The sequence below is a fragment of the Salarias fasciatus genome, chromosome 13, assembly GCF_902148845.1.
Source record: "Salarias fasciatus chromosome 13, fSalaFa1.1, whole genome shotgun sequence".
Taxonomy (NCBI): Eukaryota; Metazoa; Chordata; class Actinopteri; order Blenniiformes; family Blenniidae; genus Salarias; species Salarias fasciatus.
In genome coordinates, this window is record NC_043757.1 from 2,137,373 (window position 1) to 2,151,952 (window position 14,580).

The window sequence follows — 14,580 nt, forward strand, 5'->3', positions numbered from 1 at the left end:
CTGGGCTCACCTGACTGCTGACGGAGGCCCGGGCGTCGCTCCGCCCGGACGCCACGGACTCGCTCGGAGGGTTCACGGCCGCCGCGGGACTTTTAGCCTGAGAGCGGAAGAAGGAAATGAAATGATTCGTCCTGATGCCCCTTGAGAGCAGGCGTCTCCGCTCTCCGTCCATTTACGCCACAGCGGGGTTCAGATCCGGCAGCACCGACCTGCGGGGTTCTGGAAGCTTCCAGCTCGTCCTTCAGTCTCAGGATCTCAGCGTCTCTCTCAGCCAGGGCCGCCTGCAGCTCCGCAGCAGCAGCCTGAAACACACCACGTTCAGAACCAGGACCCCAAACCCCAAACCCCCCTCCTCCGATCAGACACACCCACCGGCGCCTCGTTTACACGCTTTCAAGTAAAAACGCTAAACTTTTGAGCTCTTTTTCAGCTGTACAGCCAGGTAGGGGTGTGTGTGTGTGTGTGTGTGTATTTGTGTGTGTTTATGACCAGGGAGGGCTGCATCAACACAGTAAACCCCACTAGAACATAACGAGAGGCAAACAGAGGCTCCACGCTGCACTGAAACACTTCATGTTGGTGTAAAGGTGGAACAACTTCAAGAAGTGGGAAATGATACAGAGAAGATTCCTCTCAGTCACGTTCGGCGCTCTCCATCATCCCATCTCCAGAGGAAAACCCCGACGCGAGGCTTCCACCAGACTGTCGCTGTGGAGACGGGATGATTTTCTGCAGAGCGGCAAACATCCAGTGATTCCACACCTCCGCTCTCTGAAGCCTCTCCTGGGCTTTAAAACCTGAGATCCAGACGCAGAGACAGGAAGACTCTCTGTGCTGCACTGACCTCTGCTGGCGCCTCTGGGTGACTGCGGCTCAGCTCCTGGATGGTTTTGTCTTTCTCCGCCTGGCTGCTGATCAGCGTCCTCAGCTGGACCTCCAGCGCAGACACCAGGACGTCTCGGTCCTTCTTCCAGGCGTCCATCGTCTGCTGCTTCTCGGCCAGCTGAGACTCCTGGAGGCAGCAGGGACCCAGAGTCAGCGCAGACAACGGAGAGCGCTGTACCCTGACCGGCCAGGCGGGGGCGCCACGGGGCTCAACGTTCACAACGAAAACTTACATTTCAGGAATTCATCACCATGAAGGAACTTAAAAACCAGCAGGGGTTTTAACAGACAGCTGCGGAGTGTGTAGATGTTTCAGTGTGTGTGTGTGTGTGTGTGCGCGTCCTCTCACCAGCTGGCTCTGCTGCCGGCTGTATCGCTCCCGGTCCTCCATGAACTTCCTCATCTCCTGGTTCCGGCGCTCCTCTGCGGCTTTGGCCTGGCCCATCAGGGACATCTTCTCCTCCTGCCACCGCCGCCGCTCCTCCTGGTGTTTCTCCGCCTGCGCCTGCAGGACCGGCGGCGCCGCTCGCCGTCACTTCACGACCTCATAAATCATCACGCCGACACTCAACGGCTGGATCTGCGGCTCACCTGCAGGCGGTCCTGGGCTCCAGCCGCCTCCTCCGATTGGCCGCCGGCTCGCTTGGCTGGCGTGTTTCTGTCGTCGTGATCCTGCTGCGACAGCATCGCTTTCAGCTTCTCCAACTCTGAAACAAACAACGCAGTGAACAGACGGGAGTGTCTTCATATTGAGACGACGAGCGGAGGCAGTGTGGAGCGGGAGGAAAAACGAACAGTATAGGCGAAGGGGATGATCATCGGCAAAAACAAAAAGTGGGGAAAGGTGGAAAAATGGATGAAAAAGATGGAAAAAAATTGAGGATAAGCACAAAATAAATAGGAATATGAAAGAAAATGGTGGACAAAGGCAGAAAAATGTCAAAACAGATGAAAATTGAAGAAAAATGGGGCAAGAAGGTAGGAAAAAAAAAAAAAAATGGAATAATGTTAAAAAAAAAAAAAGAGAAAGAAGTGCAGTAAAAGTAGAAAAACTGAAGAAAAATGTTGGAGAAGGTGGGAAACGGGGGGTGGGGGGGGGTGGGGGGGTGGAATCTCACCGGCGGAGAGCTCCTGCACCAGGACCAGCTTCTCCTCCAGCGCCTCCTCCATCTGCTCCTGCGTGACCTCCTGCTCCGTCAGCGCCAGGCGCATGTCCTCCACCACGCGCTCCTTCGCCTGCAGGTCTGAGGGACGGACGGACACCGTCAGAGAGACGCCCAGTCCCGGACGGCGTCCCACCCGGCACGGCCGGCGCTCGCTACCTTGGCGGGCCTTCAGGTAGAGCTGGTCCGTCTGCTCACACCTGGCGCCGGAGGTCAGCTCCTGCAGGAGGGGAGGGAACGGTGAGGGAACGGTGAGGAAACGGGGAGGAAACGGGGAGGAAACGGGGAGGAAACGGGGAGGAAACGGTGAGGGAACGGGGAGGAAACGGGGAGGGAACGGGGAGGAAACGGTGAGGAAACGGGGAGGGAACGGGGAGGGAACGGGGAGGGAACGGGGAGGAAACGGGGAGGAAACGGGGAGGAAACGGGGAGGGAACGGGGAGGAAACGGGGAGGAAACGGGGAGGAAACGGGGAGGAAACGGGGAGGAAACGGGGAGGAAACGGGGAGGAAACGGGGAGGAAACGGGGAGGAAACGGGGAGGGAACGGTGAGGAGACGGGAGGACCCGGAGACACGGGAGGACCCGGAGACACGGGAGGACCCGGAGACACGGGAGGACCCGGAGACACGGGAGGACCCGGAGACACGGGAGGACCCGGAGACACGGGAGGACCCGGAGACTCGGGTGTGGTTTTACCGTGCGGAGCTGCTGGATGGTTCGGTCCCGGAGGCCCAGGTCGCTCTGGAGCTGCTTCCTGCTTTTCTCCGTGTCGGCGAGCTTCTGCCTCAGAGTCTTCTCCTCCTCCCTCATCCCTGAAACCTGCAGACGGAGCCACGGGTTGGCCCATGTCGAGAGCATCGGTGTGCGTGCGCGTGTGTGTGCGTACCTCCTTGTGAACCTGCTGGACCTGCTTCCTGTAGTCGGCCAGTTTCTCCCGCAGGTCGGACGCCTCCTCCTCCCTCCTCTGCAGCTCCAGGCTCAGACTCCGGACCTTCTCAGCCTCCTGCGCTGCGTCTCCTCTCAGCCTGCCGGGAAAATCAAGGATCGGACGATGAAGCTGAGCGTCTCCACGGACCGCGGTCTGTCTCAGTCCGTCCGTCCATGGGCGGATCTACCGGGGTGGCAAGTGCCACCCTAAAATTAACCCTTGCCACCCCTACTGCCACCCCAACCGGCAGCAATGAACTGACAGAGAAATTTAACAGTTACGAGCGCAAAGTTCCGATGTCCGACGACAGTGAATGCAGCGACACAAGACTTCTTCGATGGGAGAGGCGCGAACATATGGGCGCAAAGCGGGACCGAGCCAGTCGGGGGTCGAGGAGGAAGAACAAGGAAAGAGGCAGAGACCACGGTGCCGACGTGTTCTTCATAATCCATCCGGGTCCGCTGCTGCTCACCCCGATAACGGGGCTGAGTGTGTGTGTGTGTGAGTGTGAGCTCTGCTTCAGGATGAAAAGAAAGATAGAAAGAAAAATCAGAGTCCGAAGTGGCCGTGTTTCTGCTAAAAACCCATCGAATTGAACCGAAACCAGCCCCATGTGTCCTGCTCGCATATAAACACAGACGGAGATCCACACACTGTGGCTTATAAACACACCGAATACTGATTCAGTTTCTGTAAAGGGTAACCTTGTACATTTACTGTGAATCTTACAGAAATTAAGAGAAAAGGGAACATATACAAGTTTTTTCAAGGTTAGAGAAAAAATACTAAATGAAGAATGACATGAGGTGGAAGGAAGAGAGGATGAAGACCAAGTGGAAGGAGAGAGAGAGAGAGAGAGAGAGAGAGAGAGAGAGAAAGAGAGAGAGAGAGAGAGAGAGAGAGAGAGAGAGCATGAGGTGGAAGTAGAGGGTGAAGATAAAGACCAGCTGGTGGAAGACAGGAGAGAACCACCAAAAGAGATGTCAAAGAGACAGGAGCGGGCGAGGACAGTGCCTGGGCCTCCAGCCTCCAGTCCAGCTGGTCCTCATGGTATGGATGATGTTTCTGCATAATTTACCAAGTTACATATTAAAAAGGACAATTACCAAAATTGACCATTTCCTGTCATTCAATTTAACAGCTATTGTTTAGACTTCTTCAAATAAATATTAATGTTTGATTAAATGTAAGTACTTGGGAAAACGTTTAAATGTTAAAGTCTCGTCAGATGGTAACAGGATATTATTATTTTGTATACAATGCTGCTGTATACAATGTTAAAACTATTGTTCAGTTTGAATTCCAAAATCGATTGGTTTTGCTTCTCAGTTGCTGTATATCTCTGTTGGGTTACTGAACAAATCTGATCGATAAAACCTTAAAAATGAAAAGTTGAAAATGTGACAGCAGTGTAAATAGTGTAAACTCTGCTGAACATGAAGCAGTGTTTCGCTGTTCTTGTTGTTTGATAGCTCTTACTTTGTGTGTATTACTGTACAGAAACAACCTGTATGAACGTAGTTACAAAATATTTCTGTAGTTTTTCTGACTGGAAGCTAAATGTATTCATACGGGACGTCTATCCAGGTTTATTGTGATTTTGATGTTGATGCAACCAATAAAAGCAACGTCCAGAGCCTTGTTAACGTGCCATGACCCGTTGATTTCCACTGTGTATTTATGCTGCTGGCCTTATTACAGTCCATTAGGAGAGCTATGGAGCACAAATGCTGCTTACATGTGGAATATACAGCATGTTCTAAGTTATGTTAAGTCTTGCAAGCAGGAATATTTCAGTGAAAATTGTCTATTTCTCATCAAACTACGACAACTGCTTCAGTTTAGATGCATCTGATGGAGGTTGCCACCCCTAAAAAATTCCCGCCCCCCTCTTGCCACCCTGTGAATATTTCTCTATCCGCCCCTGCGTCCGTCCCACCTGTTGATGTCCTGGACGTTCCTCTGCAGCTCCTCCTCCTTCAGAGCGAGGGCGTCCTGCGCTGCAGCCAGCAGCTCCCTGCGCCGGTCCACCTCCCGGCGCCGCGCCTCCTGGACAGCCTGGCTCTCCTCCTGCTCCTGCTTCTCCTGCAGAGACGCCAGCAGCTGCTCCTTCTCCTGCAGCTCGGCCTCGCGCCGAGCTAAAGTCTGCTCCAGCTCTGCGGCCCTGCGGGAGTCCTCCAGACGGGACACTGTGCTCCTCAGAGAGGAGAGCTCAGCCTGGAGCTCAGCGTTCCTCCTCCTCAGGTCTTCATCCTGGCAGCTGGAGGGCGTGTCTGGAGCGTTGGCTCCGCCCTCCTGGAGCTGCTGCTGGAGCTGCCGGGCCTCCTCCAGCTGCTGCAGCTGCAGGGTGAGGTCCTCCCGCTGCCGTCTCTCCTGGTCCAGAGCCTTGTGGAGCTCTGCCGCCTGCTCCCTCAGCTGGTCCGCCTCGCAGGCGGAGGAGACGCTGGACGCCTGCAGCTGCTGCTTCAGCCTCTCCAGCTCCAGGCTCAGAGCGTCCATCTGCTCCGTCTGTTCCTCCTGCTGCTTCTGGGCGGCCTGGAGCCGAGTCAGCGCCTGCCGGGCCCTCTGCGCCTCCAGCTCCACCTGGAACACAGAATCACAGTAGAACCGGCTTTTTCCTCCGGCCCCTCGGGGCCCCGGAGCTGAAAGCTCTCGTCTCAGTTCTCACCCGTCGCTCTGCAGCTTCCAGCCTGTCGGTCACGTCAGTCAGCTGCTGTTTGAGAGTAAGCTCCGCCTCCTCCTGCCTCCTCTGGACCTCCTCCTTCTCCTTCTCCAGAGCAGCGACGGCCTCCTGGGTGGTTTGGAGTGACGGTGATTTCAGGGTGGAGGACGCTGCAGTGCAGACACACGGTTTGAGGTCTGCTCACCTTTGACCTCTCAGACTCCTGATCCAGCCTCTCCTGCAGCTCCGACACTCGTGTCTGCAGACGCAGAACTTCTGAACACTTGTCCTCCAGCTGAGACTCTAATCGGAGCCTGTCCTCGTCCTCCACTCTGCCGTCTTCACATGGGACTAAGAGAGAGATTCAGAAAGAGATTCTAAACTGTCCTCAGGTAACAGGAACAGAGGCGAAGGACAGATGAAGACACATTCAGAGACATTATGGAGAGTCGCAGCTCCGAGTTCATCTGGAAGCTTCTTTACCTTCACCTCCGAGTGCAGCAGCTCCTGATGGCGCCTCCGGCCTCCCAAACACACCCCCCTCCTCAGCAGGAGTCGCCACGCTGCTCAGGTCCAACCGGGACGAGTCCACCGTGTCCTCCTGGAACACATCAGACCGTAACCAGGACCAGTCCGCTAAACCCTCCAGGACCAGCTCAGACCGTAACCTGGACCGGTCCGCTAAATCCTCCAGGGCCAGATCAGACCTTAACCTGGACCGGTCCACTAAATGGATTCATCACGTACCACAGAGAAACGGTGCTTTTAAACACAAAGTCATTTTTTCAATTAGTCAATTGGTCATGATTATCAGACAGAAATAATCCTGAGCTGCAGCCCTGGACGTCTTCACTGTCAAACGCGTTGGTCCTGGTGGAGGAGCTGGTCTCCACCAGGACCCTGCACCAAAAACTAGTTCAACTGGTAAAAATGGCTCACACAGGATTAAACTGATCAACTGAAACTTACTTTCCCACAAAGAAAAAGAGTTTCCTTAGTCAGATGGGCTCAAAGAGGCCAAAAGGAAACATTCAAATATCGAACAGACGAGTCATGATGATTTTAAAAGTCCTAAAACAGACAAAACTGCTAAAAACTGCTTTAAAAAGCTAAAATTTTTAAAACAGCTAAACTGAATTAAATGGTAAAAAAACGACAAAAACGGCAAAACTAAAAAGCCTAAAATTGCTAAAATTTTGATTAACAAAATCTTTTCAAAAGGGTACAAAACAGTGTGAAGCACCTAAAACCAAACAAACAGTAAAGAATATAAAACAAGTCCGCAGCTCCAAACTCGTCCTGAAACGCCACCAAAGTCAACATGAGAGTGTTTTTAAATCTCCAACTTCTTGAAACGTTTCACTTCACAAGATTAGACATTATTTTGGGCTTCAGATAAATTCGATTTGGAATAAAAGAGAAAATTAAAAAAACATCTAAGTTGCAGAAATAGAAAACTTGTTGGGGATGAGTCGTGGTGAAGGGGGCGGGGCTTGGAAACTGGCTGCAGGAAGACGCTTCGGGTGTTTCAGGAAGTAGGAAGAGGAGAGAGGAAGTCACCGTGGCCGTCCCGTCTCCAGACATCTTGTGGACCAGCTTCTTGAAGATCTCCAGCCGGCGCTCTGCTCGCTCCTCCAGGATCTTGGTCTCTCTCTCCAGACGCTCGCTGAGCGGGACACACACACACACACACACACACACACACACACACACACACACACACACACACACACACACACTCAGAACCCTGACGGAGCCCTGACAGAACCGTACGACCGGCCGGGCCTCACTTGTAGTCGCTCTGCATCTGGGAGAAGAGCTCGGAGAACTCGCGGCTGATGTCCTCTCGGACCTGCGCCTCCATCAGCAGCGCCTGGGCCCGCTCCGCCTGCAGCTGCTCCTCCAGCCGCCGCAGCAGCGCCACCTGCGTCTGACGTGTCGATACGGCCAGTCAGAATCGGCTTTCAACGACATTTATTCCAGTTTGAACTGAGGGTGAAACGAGCAGAACATAGAAGACCTGGTGTGTTTTTCTAGAAACGACGATTTTTTCGTCTTCGCCGTCGCTCTGATTCAGCGTGTCCTCCATCACCGTCTCCTCCATCTCCTCCTCGTCATCATCATCCTCGTCCTCCTGGACGTCCTCCAGGCTGCTCTCCCAGCCAATGAGAGAGCTCCTCCTGGGTTGGCCCCGCCCCTCCCCGTCGGAGCCGTTGATGATGAAGGACAGCTCGTCTGACGACCTCTGGGCCGTGACGGGCGGCGGTCTGGAGGACAGCACCACCACCTGGAGACGAGGAGGAGAAAACATGGAAAAAGGGAAATAGGAAAAAGGGAAAAGAGCGCTGGCAGCTGGAGACAGTGGCGGAGGAGGCGGGACCTTCTGGGCCACGGCGGAGAACTTGAGCACGTTGAGCGTCTCGTCGTACATGGAGGCGCACTGGTTGATGTTGACGATCATGCAGGCCTTGCCGTGGCCGCAGAAGAAGCCCTGCAGGTAGTGCGTCAGCTTGCTTTCTCTGAAGGGGACGTGCTGGGACAGCCTGCGGGACAGCGGACGGGCAGTCAGCCCCTCCGTCGCTCTGGGTGGGTGGCGGCGGAGGTTAAAGGGTGGAGCGCTCACTTGGCCTTCTGGTTGTGTCTCAGGGCGTTGATGCATTTCCCCAGAATGAGCAGAGACGTGTTGATGTTCCCAGCTTCTTTCAGGCGCTCGCCTTTATTCTGGGTCTTTCCACAACGCTCAGAGCCGGCCAGGTCACACAGACACAGCCTGGGGGGGGGTGGGGGGGGACGACAGAGAGACATAATGACATAATAGAAATAAACATGTGCATATTTTAAAAACGTAATTCTTTGTTTGAATGACATGAATCGTCCTGTAATCCCTCTGCTGACCACCAGGGGGGCGGCGCAGTCCACACTGATCTGCATTCAGATGTGACCTCTGACCTCTGTGTGGCGTCTGACTCACTCGCTGATGGTCTGAACCCTCGGAGTTCCGACGTCCTCGATCCTCAGAACCCGGATGGAGAAGATGCTGTGACTGAACACGGAGGAGAAACGTGAACGACGGGAGAACACGGAGAACAATCCACTCCCCCCCCCTCGCCGCTCGCTCACCTCCTGCTGGACAGCTGGTTGAGGCGGGTGGAGGAGAAGCTCTGGTTCCTCTTGCCCAGCTTCATCACCCAGTGCGCCTCCTCGGCGCTGTTGACCTGGACCCAGCGCAGATCTGGACCCGGAGCAGACGGGAGTCAGTGAGGAGGCCGTAGGGAGAACCTGTCCGTCCTGAACGGCGTGGGGGGGTCGTCACCTTTGACGAAGGGGTTCCCCTTGACGTCCTGGGACAGGCGCAGCGCGGGACGCCTGGCGGCGCCGCAGGGGACGGCCTCCAGCAGGTCGTGGATGTTCTCGTTATAGATCTCGCAGAAGGAGACCCAGACGGAGAACCTGCTGCCCGCGTCCAGCTCCAGGACCGAGTCCTCCTCCGAGGACACGTCCAGCCCCAACGAGGACGAGCCTGGACACACGCAGGACGTCAAGGGATTCCAAAGGCCTTCCCTGATGTTTATCAGTCTTCTGTCGTGTAGATACATATTTCTCCTCATGGACAGATAGAATTTTCATCATCTTCATGTACCCTATATATTTTTAGTCTGTGTATATGTTTTTGTCGTGTGTGTTCAGTGTTGAATGTGTGTGTCAGCGGCAGAGATCCTCTGTTTACTGCTGGACGTGCAAACAGCACCTGAACGATCGGCGTGTAAACTGAAACGCTGCAACGTCATCGATCGACGTTCTGAACGAGCAGACGAACCTCCAGAGTCGCTCCTGCTGCTGCAGTTCAGAAGGCTGGAGCTGCTCTTATCACTCTGAAACCGGGGGGGGAGGGGGGGGGGGGGGGGGGGGGGGGGGGGGCGGGGCGAGAGAGAGAGAGAGAGAGGGGGGGGGGGGGGGGGGGGGGTATGAGGCAGGTGGAAACAGGCTGAACTCATTAAAGAGCTGCTGCTTCTTTAAATCGCGGCTCGTCGGCGATCAGAGGCAGTCTGAAGGGCAGACAGACCGAGATGATTAACAGTCGTTATCTCAGTCTCAAGAGTTCCGTGGAGAACAGGAAACCACCGGAGCAGCAGACGATTCAGATCATCCAATCATATGCACTTATTTTAGAGAGCTTATTTTAGGTTATTCAGAAGACTGATCAGAATCTAAAATATATGTATCAGTATGCCCTGGTTCCAAGATCCTGGTGGACTTCCAGATCCAGACTGACCAGCAGGTGATGGCCAGTCAACCTGACATAGTGGTGGTGGATAAACAGCAGGAGACAGCTGTGGTGATAGATGGAGCAATCCCAAGTGATGGAACATCAGGAAAAAGGAGGAGAAGCTGGAGAAGTACCAAGGGCTGAGGGAAGAGAGAGAGAGAGTGTGGGGCGTGAAGACAACAGTGATCCCAGTAGTGATCGGGACACTGGGAGCAGGAACCCCCAAGCTGGGAGGATGGCTCCAGCAGAGACCAGGAACAACATCTGAGAGCTCTGTTCAGAAGAGCACAATCCTAGGACCAGCTAAGATCCTGCAGAACCCTCCAGCTCCAGGCCTCTGGTAGACCCTGCAGAACCCTCCAGCTCCAGGCCTCTGGTAGAGGACCCGAGCTTAATGGAGACAGACAATACCGCCGGGGTGGCGAGATATATACACACACACACATATATATATATATATATATATATATATGTATATACTTTTTTTGGCCGATTGTAATGCTGATAATTTGATTTCCAAGAACTTCATCTCACAATAAAAAAGCACCCCCTCCCAAAAAAAGAAAAAAAAAACTCAACAGGAAAAGTTTAAATGTGAAACTTGATCATGAAAACTTAACAAAATATTAATTTATAATTATGAAATTATGAGTGTCTGTCAGACTTTAAACTTCGTGCAGACTGCTGATTTCCTGAGCGCTGAGTGAAAACCGGCTTCTCTTCGCTGTAATTACCCTGTAAACGCCGTTTCATTTTCTCCATGCCGTCAATCCTCCGTCCTGTCACATTCTGTAATGACTCCCCCCGAGGCGGACTAACACACACACCGATTAGCGAGTTTTCACACTTTCTTCACGCAGCTTTCGGCTCGTTGACAGACGTTCACACGGAGAAGGCTGAATAACGACTCTCCGTCTCGGATCCAAATCATTGCAGCTCTTCAGTGAACCAGCAGAAGCTAAAGATGATTTTGTTCTTTCTTTAAACTGTGATTAATCACATAATTAGGCTTTGGGACAGATTAAGTTGAAAAACCAACAAGGTGAAAAAGGAAACTCTTTCTGTGTCACTGATTCCCGATCAAGACGCTCTGGTCTGAAATCAGCGGCTGCAGAAACTCGAGATGCTGAAACTTCAACAGTGACTTTAAACTCAGCTTCTGACCTGATGATGCTTTAGGTTCTGGGCTGAAAACTGCCTTCAAACGCTGAACAGAGCTGCTCAAAGCGAGATGACCTGTGGAAAGGCGGTCCTGGTCTCGTACCTCTTTCAGCTGCCGCAGCAGGCTCCTCTTGAACAGCGCCTCGCGGTCCTGCTGCTCCCGGCTCAGCCTGGTGAACTCGCGGCAGCGGTGCGGCTTGATGCTCGTCCCCGGGAAGATCTGCCGCCGGATGCTGCTGAAAATGAGCGCCAGCGTGCGCGGCAGGACGCCCTCGTCGCCGTCGGGACCTTCGGGAGACGGGTTTGTGAGGAACTGGGAAGTAGGTGGTGAATCTCCCATTTCCCAGTGCAGAAATGAAAATCTGAGCACTGCCAAACTGGGAAGCTTCAGAGAAGGCAACATGCAGTAAAACACCCGCTCAGCAGGGGTCAGAGTTCAGAGGTTACCCAAGAAGGTGAAGGTCTTCCCTGCGTTGGTGACTCCATATGTGAAGACCAGGGAGTTCTCCCCCCGGAGGACGTCCTTCACCAGGTCCTGGACAGTGCCCCGGAACAGCTGCCTCTGGGTGGCGTCCGGGCCGTACACCTGAGGAGGAGGAGGAGGAGGAGGAGGAGGAAGAGGAGGAGGAGGAGGAGGAGGAGGTCGGATGATCAGAGCCGATCGGTTCCCGATCGCTGCTGTGTGTGCTGCGGAGCGTCTCCTGAACCTGAGAGAACTGGAAGCGCTGCCCGGTCTGCGTGGAGCACCGGTCGGCGCTGGCGGGACGCGGCGGCTTCAGCAGCACCGTGTCGGGCGGCTCGATGCTGACGCAGTCCTGCAGGGGGCGCCAGAAACACAGAGCAGCGCTCAGACTCTTTCACCTCCATCCACCAAAAAATCTGAGCCACAGAACACGCTGATGGTCTGGACTGAAGGAAAAACACTCCCCACTAAAGCCCAGAGTCAGAGGAACTCATCTCACACAGTTCATGACAGAGCCGAGTTCCATGTGGCTCGAAGACAAGCGGTAATGTGCTGGAAACACAGACTTCTCATTAAAAATGATCCAATCAGATAAATCTAATGTCCGATATTCTTGCTTCTAATGATTTGCAGCATTCAAATCAAATTTGATTGAGTTTCTGATAAGAGTCCGGCTTGAGCGCCGCAGAATGCCGGGCCTCCTCCAGCCGGTCTGGGTTCTGACCTGAGATTCTCCGCTGGTGCTCTCTGCTGAGGTGAAAGGTCGGACCCGGAGGTAAACCTGGAGGTGCTCTCCGCCGTCCCTGGAGCAGGAAGTCTGCAGAGAAACAGTTCACATTCACATTGGTGTATTCCTCCCAGAATTAATTTGATTTTGTGGAATACTGTTGTTTTTCAGTACTAAATCCTCCTTACTTCAATCTTATGTTTAAATTTGAAGAGATTTTAAGAGCAGCACTCAGAAAAGATGCATTAAAGAAATAAATTTAAAACATAATATAAAAAACCTGATTAAAAAAACTGCATTTTGTTGTCTTTGTCTCATATTCAAATGTATTTAATAATCTGAAACATTGAGGTGTGACAAACTTGTGAAAAAAAAAAGAAGAAAGAAATCAGGAAGGAGGCAAAACAGTTTCACCACAATAAATATTGACATGTCAAAAGAAACCGATGAGTCATTTGTTGTGTTAATTAAATAATGGAAAATAACTGTTTAGGTCATCAAAAAAATGTTACATTAATTATTACATTAATCTCCAAAAATGCATCATTTGGAAATTTGGAAAGATGATCAGTGAAACTCAGATCGACGGGCTGCGCTGACATGAAAAACCAATCACATCTCTAAACGAATTCAATACAAATCAGAGGAGAACAAAGACTTGATGGAGAAGTCCTGATCTGATTGAGGCACTTGTAATAAAGTCAAGACAGCGATGACTGCAGCCAATGATACAGAAAAGCATCAATAAAATTGAATTTCTTTGATAAGAAAGGGTTTTTTTTTTTTCAGATTCTGTGTAGTTTGATCATGAAATCTTGTTCTGAAAAACAACCAACCGTTTCATTAGATTCCTGGTTTCTACAAGCTTCTGATGACAGAATACATGGAAACACACCAAAAACACCCAATGTTTCCTGTTTGCTGCTCGTATCTTTGAAACTTATTGGAACTGTAAATGTCTCTTTTACTGATTTGAGTTTCTTTATTTAATCCAGTAAATCAGCTCGATCCTCTTGAATCCTGATCGGAGGTTTTTTTTAAAGAATCTGTTTTCATCGTTCAGGCTCTGAATGAAGCACTGCGAGCGTTTACCTGTGCGACGCTGAACTCGGACGACAGGTCCCTCTTGATGTCTTCAACGTCGACCGGTCCGTGCCTTTCAGGCTCGACGTTCACAGACAGCTCCATGATCCTGCAGCAAAGGTCAGGAGATGAGTCAAACAGGATGGGAAAGGCCAAAGGTCAAAGAAGTTCACCGGAACACACAAAACGAACGTTACCACTGATTAGGAGGAGATACTGAAACGACAGCAAAGGCAGTCGGGGCAGATGCTGGAGTTCTGGGGTCGTTTCTGGTCGTTTCTTCCTGCATGATTAATAGTTCTACCCAGCATGCACTGGGTCTTCTATAAGCTATTCTTCTGCACATGCTCAGTCGATGCGCGACAAGAACAATGTTCTCCCTCAGAGTGTCAGGAATACAATTTTTCCATTTACACAAAACGATAAAAAACGTGTGAAGAGCTGCTGTGAGCACTGCCAGTCCCCACCGAGGGCACGAGGCCAGACGAGCCAATCACAGTCCTGTCAAAGTGTAACCATGATGCTGAAGACAGGAACTGCAAAGTTAAACTTTGTCTGTGTGCAAACATGAAGAGTTTTCCCCAAATTTCCACTTCCTTCCGAGTTTTCAGAAATACACATTTTCAGTGACTTGGAGCTTCATTTACATGTAAACAAGAAATCCAGACCAGGGTTCTGCAACCTTTATGACCAAAAGAGCCATTTCAGAGACTTTCAGCAAAGTCAAGTTGTTCTGGAGCCATAAAGAACATTTAATTTTAAAAATGAGGCTAATGCAGCTCATGAAGTTTCAAGTATAGTTGTGATGCAAAAACAAAAACTGTATCTTATGATGCGCTTCTTAAATTTTAACTACAGTTCAGAGTAGTGAACATTTTTACATTAAAGCTATATTTGTAACTGATTGTAACAGTTTTGCTCCCCTTTTCAAGGTTTTTTGCTGACAATTTCGAAATGTTAGCTGTTTCAACCATTTTAGCTCTTTTTCAGCAGTTTTGCATCCTTTTCTCCAACCATGTTTAATTTTCTTCTTTTAAAAATTGTAAAGCTTTCAGGTTTTTTAAGTCGTCTATAATTGTTCCCTGTTCCTTGTGGTTTTAGCTATTTTACTTGCACCGTTTTCTATTCCCTTTTGACCAAGAGTAACTCATCATTTGGAATAGTGTTGTGGTGTGTCAGGTTAATGTTTACTCATGTTTCATGTTGTGAAAGCTCCATGGAGCCACTGCAGAGGGACTG

At 51.4% G+C, this 14,580-nt stretch overlaps 1 protein-coding gene across 1 annotated transcript in view; it reads right to left on the reverse strand.

Annotated features, from left to right (window-relative positions):
* kif20ba (kinesin family member 20Ba) overlaps nucleotides 1-13,446 on the reverse strand; it is a 30,797-nt gene extending 17,351 nt beyond the window's left edge. Inside the window, exons 1-27 of the mRNA XM_030106276.1 lie at nucleotides 13,351-13,446; nucleotides 12,256-12,348; nucleotides 11,776-11,883; nucleotides 11,516-11,654; nucleotides 11,172-11,356; nucleotides 9,458-9,512; nucleotides 8,954-9,160; nucleotides 8,761-8,872; nucleotides 8,612-8,683; nucleotides 8,264-8,410; nucleotides 8,021-8,183; nucleotides 7,661-7,927; nucleotides 7,431-7,570; nucleotides 7,201-7,306; nucleotides 6,124-6,241; nucleotides 5,846-5,991; nucleotides 5,647-5,769; nucleotides 4,918-5,561; nucleotides 2,937-3,075; nucleotides 2,747-2,869; nucleotides 2,208-2,268; nucleotides 2,004-2,129; nucleotides 1,477-1,592; nucleotides 1,235-1,390; nucleotides 845-1,012; nucleotides 210-302; nucleotides 11-97 (exon numbers count right to left, since the gene is read on the reverse strand). Of these exons, the coding sequence (XP_029962136.1) occupies nucleotides 11-97; nucleotides 210-302; nucleotides 845-1,012; nucleotides 1,235-1,390; nucleotides 1,477-1,592; nucleotides 2,004-2,129; nucleotides 2,208-2,268; nucleotides 2,747-2,869; nucleotides 2,937-3,075; nucleotides 4,918-5,561; nucleotides 5,647-5,769; nucleotides 5,846-5,991; nucleotides 6,124-6,241; nucleotides 7,201-7,306; nucleotides 7,431-7,570; nucleotides 7,661-7,927; nucleotides 8,021-8,183; nucleotides 8,264-8,410; nucleotides 8,612-8,683; nucleotides 8,761-8,872; nucleotides 8,954-9,160; nucleotides 9,458-9,512; nucleotides 11,172-11,356; nucleotides 11,516-11,654; nucleotides 11,776-11,883; nucleotides 12,256-12,348; nucleotides 13,351-13,446 (3,990 nt within the window). The remainder of the gene's footprint in view (nucleotides 1-10; nucleotides 98-209; nucleotides 303-844; nucleotides 1,013-1,234; nucleotides 1,391-1,476; nucleotides 1,593-2,003; nucleotides 2,130-2,207; nucleotides 2,269-2,746; nucleotides 2,870-2,936; nucleotides 3,076-4,917; nucleotides 5,562-5,646; nucleotides 5,770-5,845; nucleotides 5,992-6,123; nucleotides 6,242-7,200; nucleotides 7,307-7,430; nucleotides 7,571-7,660; nucleotides 7,928-8,020; nucleotides 8,184-8,263; nucleotides 8,411-8,611; nucleotides 8,684-8,760; nucleotides 8,873-8,953; nucleotides 9,161-9,457; nucleotides 9,513-11,171; nucleotides 11,357-11,515; nucleotides 11,655-11,775; nucleotides 11,884-12,255; nucleotides 12,349-13,350) is intronic.
* Nucleotides 13,447-14,580: the final 1,134 nt, after the last annotated feature.